We start from the raw sequence: 2,275 nt of genomic DNA on the forward strand, positions 1-2,275 counted from the left end.
AGGTGCTAGCTAAGCTACAAATAAACACTGTATTGAGACATGTAGCATGTAGGTGCTAGCTAAGCTACAAATAAACACTGTATTGAGACATGTAGCCAAATTATAGTAGGTGCTAGTTAAGCCAGCAGGTGTTACAACCGAGCCACCCATACTGTACAACAACAGTAAAACACTCTCCTATTAGTGTTGTGTCAGTGTGATATCAGTGTGATATCAGTGTTGTAGGCTATCAGTGTGTGTGTTGTATCGGTATTGTATTCCTGTTGTGTGTGGTACTGTATTAGTGTTCCTTAGTTAGTATTTGTCATGTTCTGCATTTTGACCTGATAGTTGTTTTCTGGTGAGTTTTCTATGTGACTGACCTGACCTTGGTTAGACATTGGGCTTCCACTGGTGCATATGGCTCATGTGATTTGCCCATATAGGGGGGGGGGGATTTGCACACTGTCTGTTTATTAGTATTTGGACTTAGCCATTAGATTGTTGTCATAGTCCTCATATAAGCTTACATTTGCATTGAATTCATTTGGTTCAACTGTCTTTTTCTGGCAGTGTTAACTAACTCACCTTTGGGGCAGGTTTTAACATTTCACCCAACGTCACTTTCGATGGGATCATACAAGAATGGCAGGTCTTAGAAACAAGCGTCAAGTACATACGTGTAGCAGAGATGTGTATGTTGTTTGTATAAACATATACTTACTAAAACTTAAATGACATCACAAAAACCAAAATATGTTACCTTGTGCCCCGCTCTCCCTCTCTCTCTCTCTCTCTCTCTCACACACACACACACACACACACACACACACACACACACACACTGTCTAAAACACTCAAACTTTCCTGTTTACTGTTTAATGTGCTGACTTCAGCTGGTCGAACTAACGCCACAGATATCCGGACAAGCACCGCAATTCTATTTCGGTCCCCGCGCGGACTCACCATGAAGCGCGTGGAACTCGTGCCCTGGTCGATAGCCGCCACGAGCGGGTCAGTGCGAGCCCCGGGGGAGTGGGTGGTCATCCTGCCAAATGCACGCGCCAGGTAACTACTGCGATGCCGGTTTGCAAGGGCTGCCGTGCCGTGCGCTTTATATTCCGCGCGAGACCGGTGAGGCGCATGACGCACGGGCAGTCCTATGACGCAGAGGCGTCGTCAGCCAATTTTGGCGTCAGCCCCTAATGTTTTGAGTGTAGCCCCGAATGTATTTTGCACAGTTGACTGATAAATATGAAACGATCGTTCACTAAAACGATGATGAAATTAAGCTATCTGTCCAACAGTCTCACTCTCCTTCAGGCAGCAGATCTAACTTGAACGAGAGAGAGAGAAAGAGAGAGAGACAGTTCCAGGGTTGGGTATGTCACTGTGTGTTTGCATGTCCTAACAACGACAAGGAGGTGGTGGAGTTATGCTTTTCTCATTTTAAGTTCAGGTTTGTTATCAGCCTTCCCTGCAAATTACTAGCCAGACAGTGCAGGCCTACACAGTAGCTTACTTTGAATTTCAATTTCAATTTAATTTCACTTCTAGAGCGCCAAAACATTACACATGTGTCATGGCGCTTTACAGAGTGTTAAATATTCAAAAAGAGCCCATGAGTAACAGGGGTGAGGACAAACTCCCTAGAATTGGAGGTACATATAGCTGCTATAATACTTTGCCTTGGTAGAATCAAATTAGTGAGTCTTCAATGATTCTTTCTCCTTAAGCTAAACATAACATGAAAAACATAAGCTAACCCTGCTGAAAAAACCAGCTAGAAACCAGCTTATGCTGGTAGCTGGTTTTAGCTGGTTTAAGCTGGTCTTTGCTGGTTTTCTTCCAGCTCTTGCTGGTCTTTGCTGGTGTAGCTGGTTGGACCACCAGCTGGATATGCTGGCGTGACCATCTGAGGAAGCTGGTCATGCTGGTTTGACCAGCCTGTCGTGTGAGATAAAGCTGGTGCAAGATGGTCATGCTGGTGACCAGCCTGCCAAGCTTGACATTGTTGGTGTAAGATGGTCATGCTGGTTTGACCAACATAAGCTGGCACGGCCAGTTAAACCAGCAGTGTAGACCAGCAACACCAACTAAAATGACCAGCTTGAGGTGGTACGACAAGCAAAACCAGCTGAATTACCATCGTTAGGTGGGTAAACCAGCTGAAGGTATGTTTTCGCAAGAGATTTGCTGGTCTAGCTGGTCAACCATCATAGGGTGGTCAAACAAGCTGGTCAACAAGCTGGTCAACCAGCAAACCACCTTTAGCTGGTCAGGCTGGTTTTTTCAG

The 2,275-nt window shown here is 45.2% G+C and overlaps 1 protein-coding gene across 1 annotated transcript in view; it reads right to left on the reverse strand.

The window, feature by feature from the left end:
- LOC143100954 (glycerol kinase-like) overlaps nt 1-1,026 on the reverse strand; it is a 56,230-nt gene extending 55,204 nt beyond the window's left edge. Inside the window, exon 1 of the mRNA XM_076264542.1 lies at nt 946-1,026. Within this exon, the coding sequence (XP_076120657.1) occupies nt 946-1,026 (81 nt within the window). The remainder of the gene's footprint in view (nt 1-945) is intronic.
- Between the last annotated feature and the right edge of the window lie 1,249 nt (nt 1,027-2,275).

Source organism: Alosa pseudoharengus, unplaced genomic scaffold, assembly GCF_046254945.1.
Source record: "Alosa pseudoharengus isolate Yale_2024_CS ecotype anadromous, Long Island Sound unplaced genomic scaffold, YU_APseudo_1.1 YU_APseudo_1.1_scf_3, whole genome shotgun sequence".
NCBI classification, from domain to species: Eukaryota; Metazoa; Chordata; class Actinopteri; order Clupeiformes; family Clupeidae; genus Alosa; species Alosa pseudoharengus.